Genomic DNA, 18,466 nt, shown 5'->3' on the forward strand with positions numbered 1-18,466 from the left:
GAGAAATGAAGTGATAAGCTGAAAGTCATGCAGTTGGTAGAGAAATCAAGTTAAAGCCAAAAATCTTTATTCTCAATCCAGTAGTTTTAATAGCTGTTTCATATATCTGTATGTGCCTGTTTATGGATAGAATGTTATAAATACTTAATATGTTCCGTTTAGAGGATTCTCTGTCAAGTTGCTTTGTTTAGAAGATGTTTCTAAAATAAAAAAATCAAACTTTTAAATTTATAATGAAAAACCAATTGCTCATTTTATTGACACATTTCAGGCAACTGTCCTACGCAAACATACATTTATTTATTTTTTTTATCTGTTAAAATTTTTGAAGAGGTCTTCATTCTAGAGGTATTTGGTCAAACCAGAAGTCCTTGACACATACTTTTTCTCACCCTCCAAATCTGTTCAGTCACTAAGTCTTGCCATTTGTATTTCCTAAATATTCTTTTGGTTCTGCCCATTTCTCTTCATCCTAATTACCACCATCCTCCAAGAACGATTTCTTGGATTTCTGCTAAACTGCCCTCTCCAAATTCATTCTTGCTGTCCATTCTTTAAAGTAAAGATGGATTGATGTTTTTATAAACAGAAACAAAACTGATTGCTATCCTTCTTAAAACCTTTCAAAGGCTTCCTGTTGCCCAGAGGATGGAGTCCAAAGTCCTTAGCATGGACTCAGGGCCTTAAGTGATCTAGTTTGTCTTTCTTCTCAGCCTCAGGTCTATCTCTACCATCTCTTTTGATTCGGAACCATATTCCTTCCTGCTTCAGGGCCTTTGCATGTGCTGTTTTCTCTGCCTAGACACCTGTTCCTGTCCCTCTTCATGTAGCTAACTGCTGCTCATTCATAAGGTCTCTGCTTAAACAACACTTCCATAGAAAAGCTTTCCCTCATCACTCTCATGAGACTGCCCCGCCCACCTGCCAGTAGCCCTCTGCACCCCTGTGTCACTCATCTCACATGTAGTTACTTTGTCAACATCTCTCTTCACCCTTAGACTCTAAACTCAGTGAGGGAGGGACCTCTCTTGTTCCCAGGACCCTTCACAGCCTTTGGAGGCACTTGGCAATGTTTGTTGGGTGAAGGAATAAATACCACAATTGAAGAATATTTCCAAGCTTTGTTACTCAGAGAAAATGTATAGCAAGTTTATAGTAAATTTCCTCTGAGTAGTATGAGAAAATGAACGGAAAAAGTCCAGAATACCAGTGAGGCCCTCATACTTGTCAATCTAAAGAATTAATTCTTCTTTTAGAGTAAATAGATGCATTTCTTAGTGCTGGCTGTGGTTTGGCATTGATTATGAAGTCCTACCTTAACAAAACCTTTATCATCTGTGATATAATTTGGCAACTCTTTACGGAGGTGTAAAGAAGTTCCAAGGCCCAGTTCAGGAAGTGAGTATTGGAAGTGAGTAGTGTTGTGTGCTGTTGTCTTTAGGTAGTTTAGGTGGCTTGTGGCCCAGCAGCTGACCTACGTTCCTCAGTGTTAATTATACGGTAGATGACCTCATATTGTGCCAGTTTGTGATTAACTGGTGCTCATCGCATGATATCTAAGAGCTAGTCGTGAAAATGTTTTCATTTTTTTTTTTTAAAGATTTTATTTTTTCCTTTTTCTCCCCAAATCCCCCCAGTACATAGTTGTATATTCTTCGTTGTGGGTTCTTCTAGTTGTGGTATGTGGGATGCTGCCTCAGCGTGGTTTGCTGAGCAGTGCCATGTCCGCGCCCAGGATTCGAACCCATGAAACACTGGGCCACCTGCAGCAGAGTGCACAAACTTAACCACTTGGCCACAGGGCCAGCCCCTGTTTTCATTCTTTTAGTATCATTTTCTGCTAAAATATGCCCTGCATTGGAGGACCCTGACTTTGTTGATCTTGGTAGATGATGTATTAAGGACAGTAGATTTTTAGATTTGGACTTACTCTGAAGAAGCAGTGTAGTTATAGTCATGGAAAGTTTTTTTTATAGTTAATATTAAATTCTAAATGCCAACACGTCATTAGTAGTAAGAGCGTATAGTAATTGCTAAGGATAGACTGAGATGTGTTCCAGAAAGCTGATGACAGAAACAGAAAGACCTTTAAATCTCCATCCCCTCTTGCTGCTTGGCCTAGATGATTTCGACCTCTTCATCTTTCCCTCCCTTGAGTGGTTATAGGAGTGAATTTGGGGGATGCTGTGTATTATTATTTAGCTCCTTTTGTGCCTCCCAAGATCCATTCGTTTGTTGAGCAAATACTCATTGATCACCTACAATGTTCCAGAACCTGACGTAGGCATTTGGGAAATAACAGGAAAAAACAAATGGCCTTAATGGAGCTTATGTTCTAGGAGGAGAAGACAGACAAACAAACAAACAAAACCCATAAAAAATAAATAAAATACGTAGTATGTTAAAAGATAATAAGTGCTATGGTAAAAAGAAAAAGAACAGGTTAAGGATTTGGGGAGTACTGGTGAATGGTTAGGATGGGTTGCAATTTTAAATAGATGGTCAGGGTAGTCCTTATTGAAAGTAACATTTAAGTAAAGACATGAAAGAGGTGAGGGAGTTAGCCATGTGGATGTTGGGAGGAAAGTGTGCCAGGCAGAGGGAGGAGTTGGGACAAAGGCCCTAAGGCAGTGGCATGCCTGTCTTGTCCTAGGAACTGCAGGGAGGCAGTATGGTGAGGGTAGAGTGAGCGTGGAATAGTTGGAATGAAATCGGAAAGGGTCAGACAGGGCCAGGTCACATAGGGTGTCGTAGGTCATTGTAAGGACTTTGGGTGAAATATGGAGTCCCCTCAAGGTTTGCGCAGAGGAGAGGTATGATCTGAGTTATGTGCTTGCTTTGTTGAGAACAGACTGTAATGAGCCAAGAGTAGGAGCAGAGAGATCACATAAGACTGTTGCAGTAATCCAGGCAAGAGCTGGTGGTGGCTTGGATCAGAATTGTAGAGCAAAGGTGATGAGAAGCACTTAAGTCTGGGGAGTTTCTGAAGGTAGAGCTAAGGTTCGCTGATGGTGTGGATGTGGGCTGTGAGAGAAAACAGTCAGGGATGACTGAGATGGGGAAGGCGGTAGGTAGAACAGGTTTTGGGGGCAGATTAGGAGTTCAGTTTTGAATATGCTAATTTGGAAATAAATGACGTTCAAATGGAGATGCAGAGTAGGGTTGAATGTGTGAATCTAGAGTTTGGAAGAGAGCTTCAGGCTGGAGGTTAAGATATGGGAGTAGTTAGCATATAGATAGTTATTTAAAGCCAGAGACTGAATTAGGTCACTTTGGGAATGAGTGTAATATAAAAAGGTCACAAGAACAGAACCCAGGGGCACTCTAATTCTGTGAGTTTGCGGAGAAGGGAGTAACCAGCAAAGGAGTGTGAGGAGCGACCAGTGCGGTATGTCAATGCAGATAATTCACAACTAACCTATAAATCAGAATTGGGTGAGTTTTTTATGAGCCAGAGTGAGGATTATAACCCAGGAAGGCCTTAGAAGGCTTTCCGGAGAAGCATGGGTTTCAGTACAGTTGTATATCCTTTTAGAACAAAGAGCATATATTAAACACACCCAGGATACATTTCATCAAAATTTCAAAGAGGTGTTTAGTTGCAAATTAGCAGGTCAACATGACTGTGATGTCAGGAAAGGTTATCTGGGAGTTAACAAGAGGGCGTAGGAGGGGAAGTGTGCATTCAAGTGCATTCTTTACTGGTTCAGCAGATGTACAAGGTATGTTTGATAGGCTGTAAGTCAGGCTTGTTGGTTCAAGCCTAATCAGTTTTGAACTTGAATAGTTACCCCATTTACCTCAATATGTGAAAATCGTGTGTTCCCAGTGCCCTTAATGAGAGTGTAGGGTCCTAGAAGCTGAATGAAAAAAGTGTATGAAGGAGTAGGAAGAGATCAAGCATGCAAATGCTGCTGATATATGAAGTAAGGTTGTTAAGAGCAACATGAAAGAAGTGACAACCAAGAGGAGATGTGTTCATAGCAAAATATATAAACCCCATGCCTCCCTCAAAGCCCCTTTACTTGTATAGCGTTCTTGTATATCCCAAGGAGAGCTGATGAAATTGGCCTGAGAGCTCTTGGTCTGATCATTGGACTCCTGTGTCCAAGCCCTTTTTATCTCTTCTGTGCCAGGCATTGTGCAGAGTGGTGTGGATTCAGACGTTAATGATAAACAGACCCTGCCTTTAAAGTAATCTCATGAAAGTAGTCTACAAAATGTATAAAATTGAACCTTCATCATTCATGAAGAAGCAGCTCATCATTATTTTTTTTCTCCTATTTTTTAAAATTGAGTTCATAATAGTTTACAACATTGTGAGATTTTAGTTATACGTTATTACTTGTCTGTCACCATGTAAGGGCTCCCCTTCACCTGCTGTGCCCACCCCCAGCCCTTTTCACCCGGTAACCATTCAGCTGTTCTCTTTGTCCATGTGTATGTTTATCTGTCACATGTTATGAAATCATCTGGTGTTTGTCTTTCTCCATCTGGCTTATTTTGCTTAGCATAATACCCTCCAGGTCCATTCCATTTGTTTTCCAGAACTTAAAAAAACTTTATTTTTTTTTGCTTTCAAAAGTGCTCATTGCTTTAAAAAAAGTATGTGTGTATGATTGTACACACACACACACAGAAATGTACAACCCAGAAATGAAATGCCCTGAATTCCGTCTCCTGGAGATAACTGTTGGTAGCAGTTTGTCGTGTGTTCTTTAGGTTTTTTCCCATGTGTGCACCAACACTCCAGGGCATATATACTCCAGTATGTGTAACTATACTGCAATGTATAGTTAAGTGTGTTTTTCCATGTTTAGTAACAGCGCTTCCATTGCTGTATAATTTCTTGATTATTTTTTTCTCCTGTGGAATTGTTTTAACATTGATTTTCTACCTGTATGTAACATATGGAGATCAAAATTAAAGAAATAGAGATTTTTCTTAATCTGTTGGCCATTTTTAGCTGTAAGAAACATGTCTTTTGCTTAAAATAAAATTATGTAAGTACTAATTTTTGCACACATGACATTGTTACTGCGCAAAATTGGGATTCTCTCGCCCAATGTGCATAAACGGCCGATTAGTTATGGCATCAGCCTTTGGGAAGAGAGATCAGCTTTATTCTGTGAGATTGACCTGCAGGGAGATAGGGGGCCTGTGCCCTCAGATCTGTCTTCCCGATTCAGGATTTGGGGCGAAATTTAAGAGGTTAGGGAGAGGGGCTGGCCCCGTGGCCGAGTGGTTAAGTTCGCGCGCTCCGCTGCAGGCGGCCCAGTGTTTCGTCGGTTCGAATCCTGGGCGCGGACATGGCACTGCTCGTCAGACCACGCTGAGGCAGCGTCCCACATGCTACAACTAGAGGAACCCACAACGAAGAATACACAACTATGTACCGGGGGGCTTTGGGGAGAAAAAGGAAAAAATAAAATCTTTAAAAAAAAAAAAAAAAAAAAGAGGTTAGGGAGAACAGGCTGGCATGTGGAAACGCTGGTGGCACAGGTTTTGATTGTTGGGCTTCAGGCATTTATGGTAAGGTGTTAAATGTTTATGACAGGGTTCTACACGTTCATGATGAGGTTCTAAACTTTTATGATAGGGTTCTAAACATTTATAATGCACTGGGGAAGGAATTTTAACATTGGATCTTCCTGAATGTGAGGCTCCTTGCTTCTGATAGGAGTCTGACTTTCAAGTTCTGTTTGTGTCCTGGTCTTTTGATTCCAGATCTTTGGTTCCATGATCATTTTAATGCGGGCTCGGCGAGCCGAGGAGTTGAAAGAAAGATTTCTTGGACTCTCAAGGTCTGGTAGTAGTGCTCTTTTATTCAGAGACTAGCATAGAGTAGCATGGGGACAGGACCCATGAGCAGTAAAGAGCTGCAGCATGGGGACAGGACCCATGGGCAGTAAAGAGCTGTAATGGGTTGAGGGTAGGGCTAAATTTATAAGGCATAGGTATGTGAGTTATTTCTTTACAAGACAAAGGAAAGATCATGAAAAAAATCATTAAAATGGTATCACTGTATGTGGGGTCTGGTTATCGGGTGGTCGTATAACTTTGGTTACAAGTCAGGTTGAATCAGGTCAGGATGTCCTGTGCTTCCCAGAGGATGCTATAGATCGGTATGTAGGCCAGGACGCCTTGGGCTTCTCTTCCTGGGGCAGCCTTGATCCTCATCAATTTCAGGTCAAGATTTCTTCTTCTGCACATGTTCTGGCTGTGTGACTTTGCACATTTTCTGAAAGACAGTTCTTAATCACTCTATTAATAAGAGATGGTCTCAGTTGAACTGGTCCTGGAGGGCCCGCGGTTACAACTTGATATGCATGGAGTTCTGTTTGAATTTTATTTTGTGAGCTGTTGTCATTATATGGATAATATGTTCTCATATAGCTTTATCTCTAGTTAACTGAAGTAGGCAAAGTAATTGGCAGCTGGTTTTCTTTTTATTTTTAAATAAAATTTTGTATTTTAAGTGTAAGAATAGATTCAGATTTTGGCATAAAATTTGTTTCCTCTGAATTCATTGGATATTCCCTCTGATTTCTGAGGGGCGTATAAAAATAAACTTCTGAATGTGCTAGAGCACATGGTAAGTATAAATATTGTTGGATAATTCAATAATTTCTTCATGTTAGAATTCTAGTACATAGCACAGAGCTCAGCACACAGTTGGTACTTAATAAATTCTTGTGAATTATAGGTTATCAGTATTGTCTTAAGAAACAGTCATTGAACACAGTGTCAAAAATCAGAGGCAGATCAGATTCAAAGACATAAGCTACCGTCCTTGGCCTTAAGATGCTTGTGGTCTATTTGAGGGGGAGACAACATAAAGATAAATAACCGTATGTGGTAGCCTGTGACCAGGGCCACAAGCACGTATTGCAGGAGTTTAGACTAAAGCATGTGCGGAAGGGTTGGTGTGGTCATTGAAGATTTTGCCTGGGGACAGGATTGGAACTGAGTCATTAAAGGCCCTGAATGCCAGAGTTGAGAGTCAGTCTTGCATTAAGTGGAGAGCTGTGACTGTTTTTGTGGTGTTTAGAGCAGTGTTTTAGGGAGACATCTTAAAACAGTGTTTGGGATGAATTGGTGGTGGGGCAGAGGCTGGAGGCTCGGATGCCACTCAGGGCCTGTTCCCCTGTTCTATGCTCTGCGGAAGTGAAGTGAGCCGCGGGGAGCTCACCCCTGCTCCTGAGGCCATGGCGTTGGTGGTGATCTCAGTAAATCCCCTTTCCCTCCACAAATGGATCGCAGAAGTCCTGCTCCTATCCCGGGATCTTTGAGGGGGCAGGGTCAGGCCACCTGCTCAAACAGTTGTGCATCTCGCAATTGTCCATCCTTCCCTCTAGCTTGCCTTCCCAGGTGTGGCTAGTCCATTTGGATCAAAGCACTAGCTTCTCTCTCCTCCCTCCCTCCTTCCCTGGGGCAACTCCTAGGTTAATCCTCTTTGGACCTAACTTCCCAACAGCCACAGGTCACAGGTAGAGTTTTCTTTGGCTTCACCTTTGAAACCCAGAGAAGCACTGAGTTCTGCCCCCAGGGAAAATAACAAAGGCTTCTGTGTTCTGGGAGGGGCTAGGAAGTTTAAAAAAATTCGTTAATTGATTATCTAACCATGTTATCTGTTGCTATTAATATGGTTATGATTATTCCCAGGAATGTAGTTCTGTTGGAAGTGGGCAGGGAAGTTTGGGAGTAGCAGCTGGCAACTTCATTTTGGGAAGAATTTGAAATTACAAGGGCAATCCTGGAGTGAGGAGAAAGGAAGCGATGAGGTGGGGTTGCAGTGGGGCAAGACGGGTCAAAAGGAGGGTAAACACTGTCTGGGGATCAGGCTGGAAAGGGAGGCTTGGGGCGGCCTGTGGGCTGGAGGAGGCGTGGCTGTTTGCTGTGTCTGCTTCTAGCAGGCAGTCTTCTCTTCCAGTTAGCATGTAATACCCCCCGAGGTCCCTTACAGCTCACAGAAAAAGAAGTGAAAATCTTCTTCCTCTATTCCACAGTCCCGGCTTTACTTGCTTACTTTTCGTTCATTTCTCAACTCACTAAATTTTAAAAATCTCTCATCTTTTTAAATTTATTTGTATTATTTTTAAAAACTATTTTATTGAGGTCATAATAGTTTATAACATTATGAAGTTTCAGGTATACATTATTATTTGTCAGTCACCATATATATGTGCCTCATTACCCCTTATGCCCATCCCCCAACAACTAATCTGTTCTCTTTGTTCATGTGTTTGTTTCTCTTCCACATATGAGTGAAATCATGCAGTGTTTGTGTTTCTTTGGCTTATTTCACTTAACATCATACCCTCACAGTCCATCCATGTTGTTGCACATGGGACAGTTTTGTCTTTTTAATGGCTGAGTAGTATTCCATTGCATATATATACCACCTCTTCTTTATCTGTCCATCAGGCAGTGGGCAATTAGGTTCCTTCCACATCTTGGCTCCTGTGAATAATGCGGCACTGAACATAGGGGTGCATAAGTCTCTTTGAATTGTTGATTTCAAGTTCTTTGGATAAATACCCGGTAGTGGGATAGCTGGGTCATATGGTAGTTCTATTTTTAATATTTTGAGAAATCTCCATACTGTTTTCCATAGTGGCTATATCAGTTTGCATTCCCACCAGCAGTGTATCTCATCTTTGTTTTTAAGAGCTTTATTGAGATATAATTCATACACTATACAATCCACCTATTTAAAGTGTATAATCCAGTGGTTTTTAGTATGATCATGGGGTTATGCAACCATCACCACAGTTAGGAACTGCCAAACTGTTTTTCGTAGTGGCTGCATCATATTACATTCCCACCAGCAATTATGAGGGTTCTGATTTTCCTACATCCTTATAATCACTTATTATCTGACTATAAATAGTCATCCTACCTCAATAAAAAAAAGAGAAAAAAGCCAAAAAATATGAATAAATAAAAATTATGTACAGTATATAAAAAAAATATCATCCTAGTGGATGCGACATGGTATCTCGTTGTGATTCTTTTTTTTTGAGGAAGATTAGCCCTGAGCTAACCTCTGCTGCCAATCCTCTTTTTTTCTGAGGAAGGCTGGCCCTGAGTTAACATCTGTGCCCATCTTCCTTTACTTTATATGTGGGACGCCTACCACAGCATGGCTTGCCAAGCGGTGCCATGTCTGCACCCAGGATCCGAACCAGCGAACCCTGGGCTGCCGAAGCGGAACGTGCGCACTTAACCGCTGGGCCACGGGGGCCCGCTCTCCTCCTCCATTCTTTAATCATAGTTTGCTGCTTACTTTGATGTGTTTTTTGGTTGGACTTAGACTAGTGAATCTTCCAAATTCAACTTACTGAAAATTCAATACAAAATATGAAACACATTGCTTATGAAATGAATTTAGATTCCATTTATTAAATGATAAAATTTAGATTTTGTATGCAATTTAAAAATTTCCTCACATTGAAAGCATCAGTTATTATTATAAGTTATTTCACGTTATAAATCTTGTTTTTAGGAAAAGAAGAAATATGAAGCCCTTCGGAGGGAAGAGTCTGATGAAGTCTCCCTTCCAAAACCCTCCAGAGAGCTGGAAATCCCCACTCCAGCTTGTGAATTCAAAGGAGACAATCTGAAGGTGTTAACTGATTCCCAGCTCCCACATGATGCCAGTGGACAAAATGAGAGTGAAATGTTTGATATACCACTCACCTCCTTAACTATAAGCAATGAAGGGTCCCTGACTTGTAACACAGAGACCCTAAAGGAAGAGGAGGAGACCAGAGCCTGTGTTGAGGACAATGCTGTCAAGCTGAAGGTCGATCCTGGAGACAGTGTTGGAAGCAAAGTAGAAACCCCCAAGAACTTTACAGAATTAGAGAAAAATAAATTGGTACAATGTGGATCTTCTGAAAGCACACTGCAATCTAGTTTTTCTTATACTCAGCAGGAAATAGAAAATGTACAAGTCATAGAAACTCAGAGTAGGAAAGAAGGCAAACAAGCCTTGAGTCTTTCTTCAGAGGTGCTACAGAGTGTTGGCTTGCAGAGTTCTTGTGAAGCCAAAGACATTTTTCAGCCACCTAGAGTGAAAAAACTGTATCCCCAGTTGCCAGCTGAAATTGCTGGAGAAGTACCAGCTTTGGTGGCCGTGAAACCCTTGCTTCGTAATGAGCGACTCTATCCGGAGCTCCCCTCTCAACCAGAACTGGTACCATTTACTAAAGAACAGCTAAAAACCTTTGAGCCTGGTTCATGGCTAGAAAACGTTGAGTCATATTTGGAAGAATTTGACAGCATGGCTCATCAGGACAGGCATGAATTCTATGAGTTGCTTTTGAACTACTCACGGTGTAGGAAGCAGTTGCTGTTGGCTGAAGCTGAGCTACTTGCTCTAACGTCTGATTGCCAAAATGCTAAAAGTCGCCTTTGGCACTTTAAGGAGGAACAGTTGTCTGTACAGGTATATTGACCAGTGTTCTGTAAAGCGTTCCGGAACCTGGGGAATTTGCAGTGGAGTTGCTGTTTCTGTGATGCCATTGAGGTCTGGAGTCTGCTTCTTATACCCACACTGACCCTGTCTTAGCCCAGGGTGCTACAGTACAGGAATCACAAAGTCAGGTGCCCACGGGGCCAAGCAGAAGCAGGCCGAGGGGGATGATGGTTATTGGGTAAACTCATGCCTGCTCCAGTGGGGGCAGCTGTTCCTGCATTCTGGCTGATTGTTGCTGTGAGGTTGTGTTGATTCAGCATTGCCACGTCTTATAATTTTCCGGGAGAAGCTAGAAATCTGGATTTTTATGTGGGGGATCTTGATTTGTAAATGTTGGCAACTAAATGCACACACAAACACGCACACACAATAGAGGCCAAACAAGTCATGTCTCCAGGTCAAATTCAGCCCATGGACCATTTAGCTTGTGACCTTGGGCATAGTGCCAGAAACATCCAATGGATAGAAAGGGTCAAGGAGAGGATGATCCATGGAACAAGGTCAAGAGGTCATGTACTAGGGAAAGCAATAAGATGTGACCCTGTGAGGGCCAAGGTGAGCATCAGGAAAGTCATTTCATAGTGATGTGGGAGGGTTGCCATTCTTGACAAGTTTGGCAGTGAAGGGAAGCTGGAGGAGATATCAAGGAGAAACACGTGATTTCCCTCACTCCTCATCCTCATTCATTGGGAGATCTGTGTATTTCTCTTTGTAGATAGAAAGGAGTCTGTGGAGAGGGAAACATTTGAAAATACTGAAAAAGAGAGGATAGAATCAAGAACACAGCTGGATGTGTTAGTATTGGAAAGGAGAGGTTTCTTTTGTTTGAGCAGAATCACAAAGAATGATGAGGGTAGGTATGGAGATCTTTTGAGGTCTCTTGAAGTTGTGGGGATATCCCATTGATTTCCATGTTTATAAAGTAGAAGGTAAGATCATCCAATCATGAGAGTCTTAGGGATGAGTTCTGTTTTTTTTACGCCTTTCCCCACCTACTTCCCATAATTTCTCTTCTCTGAACTTGTGGTGCATTAGTGATTGCCTTTATACTCCTTGGCGCCTGATTATATATTCCTTTATTGTTCTCTGTGTGGTAGTATTGTCCCCTCACTGTCATTCATAGACTCTTTGAAGATGGTACTGAAGCCTACACCTCGTATACCTGCTGCCTGATTATTCCAGGTGCAAAGAGTAACTGCTTTCAAATTTTACGCTTTTGTCCAACACTAGGGTATCTGTGCAGATCAAGTGAAAGTTTCAGGCTATCATCGCTACCAAAGAGTAGAGATGAATGAAAATGCACTGGGGGAGCTAAAGAAGCTATTTGATGCCAAATCGGAGCACCTCCACCAGACCCTGGCTCTGCATTCTTACACTTCTGTGCTCTCGAGGTTGCAAGTGGAGTCTTACATCTATGCATTACTCAATAGTTCGGCTGTTCTGAGATCTTTAGCAATTCATCAGCAAGGCCAAGGTATGTAAATAATGAGAGTCTCACTCTTCTGTTCTGAAATGAGCAAAGGATGAGTGGTACAATCTAGTCGAATGACTGTGTACTAATTGGTATTATAAGGGACTGTTTGTGGTTACTCTGTTACCTTGCCTCCCCTAATATAGGATTGAGATCTGCGTTAATAACATTTCTTGGGAGCTGTGCCAAGTCTCCGTTTCCCAAGGCTGCCATTCATTCTCTGCTTCTCTAGGAAGCCAAAGAGCTTGCTTTTTATCATTAATGTCCCTTACTGTCCTAATTACTGTCCTAATGTGCTTGTTACCAAGTTGAGTCCACATACAGTTGTGTTTTTTTTTTTTGAGGAAGATTAGCCCTGAGCTATCATCTGCTGCCCAATCTTCCTCTTTTTGCTGAGGAAGACTGGCCCTGAGCTAGCATTCATGCCCATCTTCCTCTACTTTATATGTGGGACGCCTGCCACAGCATGGCTTGACAAGCAGTGCATAGGTCTGCACCCAGGATCCGAACTGGCAAATCCCGGGCTGCCAAAGCAGAACATGCAAACTTAACCACTGTGCCACCGGGCTGGCCCCCAAATACAGTTTTTGATTGTAAATCAAAGTACTCAGATACAAAATACTCAGAATGCTTTTTCATCCTCTGTCTCTTGTACTTTATTTTTGCTTGTCCAGTTTGTTGGGCTGTTTTACTTATTTTCATCAGAGAATCTATAATGTTCTGAATTTTTCATCTTATTTGGGGTTTTAAGAAATTAGTCTTTACTGTATGATGTGTTAAGTATTAATTATGCTAATGGAACTATGCAATTTTTATTTCTGAGAGAGATATTTTCATCATTTAAAGTCAAAAATCCTTCCCCGCTCATTGTTTTCATAACTAATCAAAGAGCTGGGCCTAGCCTAGAGATCTGCATATTTCTAAGTAAAAAATAAATTTTCATGAGGTTAATTTTCTCTTGCTTTGAAATACTTCACAAAATTAAATACTTTTTTGGTTTACATATAGTAGAAATTCAGATATTTTGATGCAACTTTTCTCCTTGGATTTTTATCTGAACTAAAAGTTTGAAGAGATTGTTTGTTTTAAGTGGAGACACTAAAAATTCTCCCCAAAACACCATTTATGTGGGACTCATTTAATCCTCTCTTTAATTTGTAGCTTCTAAACAGACTGAAAGCATTCCCTCTGACCTTTGTCAGCTGAAGGAGTGTGTTAGTGTCTTGTTCATGTTCACCAGGAGAGTTAATGAAGATACTCAGTTCCACGATGACATTCTGCTCTGGCTACAGAAATTGGTAAGGGAACAGAAATAGACACAGTAGTCTTTCTTTTATTTCCCTGTTAATTTAAGAGTTATCTCTTGTTTCATTATAGTTTGTTTTTTTAACAGCTTCATCAGCTATTTCATTTAATGTGTTAATTGGTGACATTTTCTTTGATCATGACACATGGAAATAAGTTACACTTACCTAGTGCACTATTAAGCGCAAAGTATTTTTCTCTTTGATAAACTTTAAGCTAAATAATCTCAGGCCTTCAGTTTAGGAAGAAATGGAAATGTGGGAAGCATGCTAAATTTAAGACTAGATGTGTATTCAGAATATAGGTATCTGGTCTGAAAATTTTCCATATCATTTCTTTTTATCATCTTATGTTTAATGTTCCATTTAGTTGTGCTTTTAGAAAGAATGTTAGGGAAAAAGAAAGATATCAGGACTTGGGAAACTTAGGAAAGATGTTGGATGTGTTACAGAGGGAGAGTTTTCTGTTTCTTGGTGGTTTCTCACTGGGGCTGACTTGGGTGCTTTTTTAGGTTCATACTGGAGTTCTTAACTATGGGGTGAGGTTCCAAACATACTTATTTGGATTTGAGAAACTGTTACAGACCGAGACTAGATTAAACTACTTGACTTATATCTATTCACATATGGCTCAGAATGTTAGTGATTTGTGATTTGTCAGATAATAAAAATAGGCTTTGCAGAGAAACTACTTATTCTATTTTTATCATAGTACTCATAGATTCATAGGCCTCTGTGTGCTGCTGTGGTGGACACTCAGCCTGTCAATAGTATATCTTATGTCTGGTTATTCTTTTGAAAGATTCATGTATTTAAACATTGGCTAAGTGACTTTACTAGACCCCTAGATACATTTTTCTTCTTTTTAAATAGTGAAACCATATGTCCTTTGCCATTAAGGTATCAGTGTTACAAAGAGTTGGCTGTCCTGGAGATCACCTCTTCCTTCTAAACCATATTCTCCGATGCCCAGCTGGCGTTAGTAAATGGGCTGTTCCTTTCATCCAGGTATGATTAATTGCCTTCTGATTTTGAGGGGGATGAGAGAGATTTTGTTAAACACTTTTCCTGAAGAAATTGCTTTTGGAAAAAAAATAGACTACTTAGAAAATATTGATATTTAAAAGAAAATTCTTGGGGCTGGCCCTGTGGCCGAGTGGTTAAATTCGCGTGCTCTGCTTTGGCAGCCCAGAGTTCACCGGTTTGGATCCTGGGCACGGACCTACCCACCACTCATCAGGCTGTGGTGTGGCGGCATCCCATATAGAGGAACTAGAGTGACCTACAATTAGCATATACAACTATGTACTGGGACTTTGGGGAGAGGAAAAAAAAAAAGAGGAAGATTGGCAACAGATGTTAGCTCAAGGCCAAACTCCTCACAATAAAGTAAAATAAAATTCTTAAAATATATCTAGTATATACTGTAGGAGTTTTTAAGCTGAAACTTCTTGGGCCACCCGTAATTGATGAAATTAAGATAGAATTGCAGAAGTTCAGTTGTAGTCTGGCTTGGTAGGTTCAGTAGTATTTAATTCTATAAAATTTCTGTGCAGGAAGGCTTGCTAGGACTTTTTTCTGTAATACTCAACACAGCTTCCTAAATTCGTCCACCTCACACCACAGTTGGTACAGGTAAAACAGAAACCACCAGCATCTCAGAGTTCTTTAATTCTGGCAGAGATCTGGGTCTGTGATCAACCCTCATAATCAACATCCAAGTTATAGATTCTCTTCTCTGCTGCTTGCCTTTGGGTTGTTTGTTACTCATAGCAACCAGTCAGATGGCTAGAAGCCAAGTGTATGCCAAGTTCAACTTCTCTACCTTACCTTTTCTTTAGTATTTTTGGTGGGAAGAAGTTTGAATCTTTTTAGGTAGAAGAAAGTTTTTTTAATCTTTGGGTTAAAATAGTGGTATTGTCCCTCGTCCCATATTGTTACAGGTAATTGATGTAAAATGCTCAGCTACTTCTGCTCTTTGAGTGCGGCTGAGTCAAGCAGGTAACCCATGAGCTGTGTTCTCATTCTTGTGGATTAGGTGCCAGTTCCATCTTCGTTTTCATAGCAGCTCTCTTTGTCAGAATGCTGGTAGACTAAGATTATGGATACTTGGGTTGTTGGTTTTCTACAGTATGCCTTTTCCTTTTCTGATTTCAGATCAAAGTGTTGAACAACCCCTCGGGGGTCTTTCATTTTATGCAGTCCCTTGCCCTGCTAATGTCTCCTGTCAAGTAAGTGTGGAATGGCTTTGTGAAATATAAACTGAAATGCTTCTTTCTACAGAAGGATTGGCTTCCTAAACTGCCCACATCCGAAGAACTGCTAAGGGAGGTGTGAGCATTCCAGAGTTTAACATTGCACATTTTCTTTGGGTTTGATACCCTTTATCCCAAAGTGACCCTATTAACTGCTTATGTGTAAACCACTAATGTTTTTTGGGTCCTCCTTTTTAGTGGGTTTGCCTCTCCTGTCATATATGTTACTGTGAGAGGTCATGGGGAGACGAAAAAGGTCATCTGTTCTTTAGAAGAAGAGATTTAGTGGCAGAGGGAAAAAACCCCAGAGATTTAAGTGCTATACTGTGAACTATGATTGATGCACTAGAAATGAAGAGATTAAAGAGAGTAGGGTGCAGTAGTCAGGGTTCCAAGTGGATGAGCTGGATTTGAAGAAAGGATAGGATTTCTGTAGGAGAGAAGGAGTAGGGAGGGACATGTAGGTGGGGGGGGAGTGGAGTGAGCAGTGGCCCAAAGTACAGTAAGGATAGCTGTGTAGAGGACAGGTAGGAGAGCAGCTTGGCTGGAGTGAAAGGGTGTGTGGGAGATAGTAATGAAGATGAATAACCAAGGTGAGTTCAATTATACAAGGCCTTGATGTTAAGACAGAGGGATCTAGATTTGATATGGTCTGGCCTTTGTAGCACTTGAGGGTTTTTGAATAAGGGTAAAGTTGTTTTTTTTTTTGTTTTTTTTTTTCTTTTCTTTTTTTTTTTTATTGAGTTATTGATAGGTTACAATCTTGTGAAATTTCAATTGTACATTAATGTTTGTCAGTCATGTTGTAGGTGCACCACTTCACCCTTTGTGCCCACCCCCCACCCCACCTTTCCCCTGGTAGCCACTAATCTGTTCTCTTTGTCCACATTTTTAAATTCCTCATATGAGTGGAGTCATACAGAGATTAACCTTCTCTAACTGGCTTATTTCACTTAACATAATTCCCTCAAGGTCCATCCATGTTGTTGCAAATGGGATGATTTTGTTCTGTTTTGCAGCTGAGTAGTATTCCATTGTATATATATACCACAACTTCTTTATCCATTCGTCTGTTGCTGGACACTTAGGTTGCTTCCACGTCTTGGCTGTTGTAAACAGTGCTGAAATAAACATTGGGGTGCATAGGACTTTCGGGATTGCTGACTTCAAGCTCTTTGGATAAATACCCAGTAGTGGCATGGCTGGATCGTATGGTAGTTCTATTTTTAATTTTTTGAGGAATCTCCATACTGTTTTCCATAGTGGCTGCACAAGTTTGCATTCCCACCAGCAGTGTATCAGGGTTCCTTTTTCTAAGGGTAAAGTTGTTTTTAAGGAAGACTAGGACGGACTGGAGGCAGAAGAAGATATGCTTCTGCTTAATTGAATTACGGTTATAGACATCTCGCTCTCCTGGCTCTGAAACCCAACTCATTGTCAAGAGGGTGCATCATTAAGTGGGGGAGAAGGCAGAGTCTGTGTCTAGGTGACCTTGAACAGTATTACTACCACCTGCTCTCCGTCCTGGAAAGCTTGTCTGCCTCCAAGCCTGAATTGGGGTAATGGTGGTGGGAAAGAGAGAGAGGGGAACCTGAAGGTCATCCTCCGAGGAAAGGATTAAGTGCTGACTAAGTAAGGCAAATGTGGGAAAGGAGTGGTTTGGACGTAACTCTGTAGATGCCTGAGTCTGAGTGACTGAGAGTATTGGCAGCCCTAACAGACCGAAAAGACAGAAAGGAGAGCTGTTTTGTAAGGAGGAGAGTTTGAGGTCACTGAGGCATACAAGTGGACATGTACAAGTGACAGATACCAGTGGACGTTTGCAGCTTCAGGATTGGAGCTGAAAGGGCAGCACTAGAGCCACAGAGCTGGAAGTCCTGGAAGAAAGTTCCTGGTTAAAGGAAGGAATGGGTGAATTTTTAGGGTCAGGCCAGCGAGGACTCAAAAGGGGGCTGAGAACCGGCCTGTGGTCTAAGAGGGGAAACTTCTCTGGTTACGCCTGCTCATCAGATCCAGCTACCACTTTGTGAATCCTGGCTGGCAAAATTCCCCAATTCCTCTCTCTTATTGCCTAGATACAGGGGCTGCGCCTACACGTGGTAGATAAATTTGACTTAATGTTTTTGCATTTGGATGTACTTTTTTGCCCTAAACAAGCTTCTGCATTACGTGTGGATTATCCTTTTTTATTCACTGAAGTATGTTTCCTAAAGTCATCTGCCTGGCAGCACTTTGTAAGCCTGGTCGGAGTGAAGGCGCTACAGCAATCCCTGCGTGCATGTTGATGTCCCGCTGTGCGCAGAGCTGTGCTAGTGTAACTGCTTTTCTGCAGTTACTCACATGACTAATTCAGAATAGTCGGGGTCTCTACAGCAAAATGAGCGAGGTTTTAGTCCCCTTGGATTTTAGCCAGTTCTTGTTTCTTGTTTACTAATTTAAACCGTTTGAAGATTGGATCGATGCCTGACTCTTCCTCAGGGTGAGTAGATGATCCAGAATGCACCCATGCCGGCTTTCTCTGGTTAGGTGATTGGAGTGATTTCCCTTGTCCTTTAGAAATCGGGCAGAGTTCCTGTGCCACATGAAGCCCAGTGAGCGGAAGCCGTCCTCCTCGGGACCTGCGTCTGGGACGTGGACACTAGTGGATGAGGGAGGAGAAGAGGTAACTTGTCGTGTCTGCATTATTTGATTCATATTTTTGTGCCAAGTATTGTTCTAAGTACTTTTCACATATTATCTCATTTAATTCTCTCAACAACCCTATGAGTCAAATACTGACGTGATCCCCATTTTACAGTTGAGGAATCTGAGGTGCAGGGGAGTGAAGGAGCCTCTGGAGCCTGTGCTCTGGGCCAGTGTGCTGTGCTGCTGCCCTTCCCCAGAATATCTTCCTGTTCAGCTGGGAGAATTTGAACCTGGGAACATTTTCATATTGTGTAAAATTTATTTCAGG

At 41.4% G+C, this 18,466-nt stretch overlaps 1 protein-coding gene across 2 annotated transcripts in view; it reads left to right on the forward strand.

Moving 5' to 3' along the window:
• The window catches only part of EPG5 (ectopic P-granules 5 autophagy tethering factor), a 108,920-nt gene that overhangs the window by 1,444 nt on the left and 89,010 nt on the right, over positions 1 to 18,466 (forward strand). For both annotated transcript variants that reach the window (XM_044774662.2, XM_044774663.2), the window contains exons 2-7: positions 9,509 to 10,453; positions 11,714 to 11,957; positions 13,116 to 13,252; positions 14,159 to 14,266; positions 15,416 to 15,489; positions 18,070 to 18,175. In XM_044774662.2, coding sequence (XP_044630597.1) covers positions 9,509 to 10,453; positions 11,714 to 11,957; positions 13,116 to 13,252; positions 14,159 to 14,266; positions 15,416 to 15,489; positions 18,070 to 18,175 — 1,614 coding nt within the window. The remainder of the gene's footprint in view (positions 1 to 9,508; positions 10,454 to 11,713; positions 11,958 to 13,115; positions 13,253 to 14,158; positions 14,267 to 15,415; positions 15,490 to 18,069; positions 18,176 to 18,466) is intronic.

Source organism: Equus asinus, chromosome 7 (genome assembly GCF_041296235.1).
Source record: "Equus asinus isolate D_3611 breed Donkey chromosome 7, EquAss-T2T_v2, whole genome shotgun sequence".
In the NCBI taxonomy this organism is placed as follows: domain Eukaryota; kingdom Metazoa; phylum Chordata; class Mammalia; order Perissodactyla; family Equidae; genus Equus; species Equus asinus.